This window comes from Alligator sinensis, unplaced genomic scaffold, assembly GCF_000455745.1.
Source record: "Alligator sinensis unplaced genomic scaffold, ASM45574v1 scaffold446_1, whole genome shotgun sequence".
Lineage (NCBI taxonomy): Eukaryota > Metazoa > Chordata > Crocodylia > Alligatoridae > Alligator > Alligator sinensis.
The window spans coordinates 316,718-318,630 of record NW_005843090.1 but is presented as its reverse complement, the minus strand read 5'-3'; the positions used below and the strand labels follow the sequence as shown (position 1 = coordinate 318,630).

General features: G+C 64.6%; 1 protein-coding gene across 1 annotated transcript in view; it reads right to left on the bottom strand.

Moving 5' to 3' along the window:
* LOC112548314 overlaps nt 1-1,401 on the bottom strand; it is a 3,195-nt gene extending 1,794 nt beyond the window's left edge. The window contains exons 1-2 of the mRNA XM_025193697.1: nt 1,100-1,401; nt 15-1,021 (exon numbers count right to left, since the gene is read on the bottom strand). Coding sequence (XP_025049482.1) covers nt 15-1,021; nt 1,100-1,251 — 1,159 coding nt within the window. The 5' untranslated portion in view covers nt 1,252-1,401. The remainder of the gene's footprint in view (nt 1-14; nt 1,022-1,099) is intronic.
* Nucleotides 1,402-1,913: the final 512 nt, after the last annotated feature.

The window sequence follows — 1,913 nt, the reverse complement described above, 5'->3', positions numbered from 1 at the left end:
GCTTCCCCCCCCGCTCGCCCGCCCGCTCGCTGCTGTGCAGCGCCTGCTGCCTCGCCAGCCCTGCATCCACCCACTGCAGGAACCTGCAGGATGGGGGGGGGGGGTCTGTCTCGCGCCCGTTTCGTCAGCCCTCGGGTGACCTCTGCAGCAAAGCCCACGGCGGCCGCGCACCCCTGGCCGCCTCCGCCTGTCCCATTTTTGGGGGGTGGAGGGATAGGTTTCTTTTGAAAAAGGCCGGGGAGCGTGGTGGCGGGGCTGGGACGCAGCAGGTGGCTGCCCCGGGGCGTGTCTCGGGCCCAGGGTCGGCGCCGTCTCGCCCCACGTGTGGCCGGAGCGGCCAGCGTGCAGAGCAGGGTGGTGGCACCTTGCAGCGGGATCCTGGGGGAGAGGCGCGGCCGGCCGGATGCTGCCCAAACCCTGCGTCTCGGGGGAAGGAGGCTGAAGCCGAGCGCTGCAGCGCAGGGTGAGGCCGTGGCTGGCTGACGCGGTCGTTGCCTCGCTGCACCCCAGGGAAGCCCCTGCGTTGGATGCCCGGGGTGTTGCCGGTGGCTCGTTCCTCGCACGCCATCCCCCGTGACGCGAGCATCGGGCGTGAAGGTCCCTGAGGGTCCTGCCCGTGCGGTCCCACCGGACGTGCCAACGTAGGCCTGATGGATCCTGGCTCGGCCGGCCAAAGGAAGCCTCTTGCTTTGCCTGATCGCATTCAGTCCCTGGCACGGGGTTGGGAGGGACCTGGCTTGTCATTTGCTTCTTCTCTTGCATCCCGGCGAAGTGGCGGGGCGGAGAGCACCGGGCCTGCGTCAGTCCCGGCAGGCAGGGGGTGCTTTGCCCTTGGATCTGTGCTTTGCTGCAGGGCAGAGCTGTCTCTGGAAAGCCCCTGGGTGTGGGATTGGCAGCTGCTGCGTATCCAGGTTCGCCCAGGTCTAGCTGTCTCTTCCCCCGCTGCATTTCCCTGCAGGCGACTAGGGAGGTACCTGGCTCGGCCGTGGCTCGAAGGGGGAAGAGAGCAGAGTTACATCCCCTTGGACAAAACCAGCGCTGCTTACAGCTGCTCTCCCCCCGGCGTGCAGGAGGGGCTGCGGTTCCTGCCTGTGCTTACCTCTTGCCCTGAATAGGTAAAGGGGCAATGGAGGCTGGTGCCACCATCTCCTGCCTCGGGGCTGAGAGCCTTACAGCATCGTGCCTTCCTGGGGGTGGGGTTGGGGAAGCAAAGACGGGTCCACGTGGCACCCGTAGTTGCCGTTCAGGCATCCCTCGCTGGCTGAGCCCATCGCTTGGTTTCCTACCTTGGAGCGAGCTGCCTGCCAGCCAGAGAGCGCATCACCTCCGTGCCCTGCTGTCTTGCCGGGCTTGGGGAGGGCAGCTGCTGTCTGCACTGCTGCCACTTCCCGGTGGCTTTCGTGGTTGGTCTTGGATGGTGCTTATTAAGACAGTGACGTCTGACAGCACAAGAGCCCAAAGCGTGTCATCTGGGCGGCCTTTGGAGCTTGGAAGGGGAGGAGGGTCATCCTCCCAGCTGTGAGTTTGGCAGTGTAAGAGCAGCGAGGAGGCCAAGACCTAGACATTATAGCTTGTGCCAATGATCGTCAAACTGTGGGGTTGGAAGGGACCCCGGGGTCCTCTAGTCCAGTGCCCCGCACAGACGCGGGCTGCGCTGTCCCTAAACCATCCCAGACAGACCCCTGCCCAGCCTCTGCGTGGAGCCCTGTGGAGATTATTTGGCTCTTCTGGGCAGCTCGTTCCTCCCATTGCTGTGACAACGGGGGAGGTTTTTGGTTTTTTTCAGAGATTTAATTTCACACGCCCTTGCTGCAGGTCTCGATGCAGGGGCTGCAGACTGCCTCCGAGTTTAGCAGGAGCAATCAGCCATCTCGTGGGCTCTGCCTGTTTCCCCTCGCGGTCTTGGGAGGGCA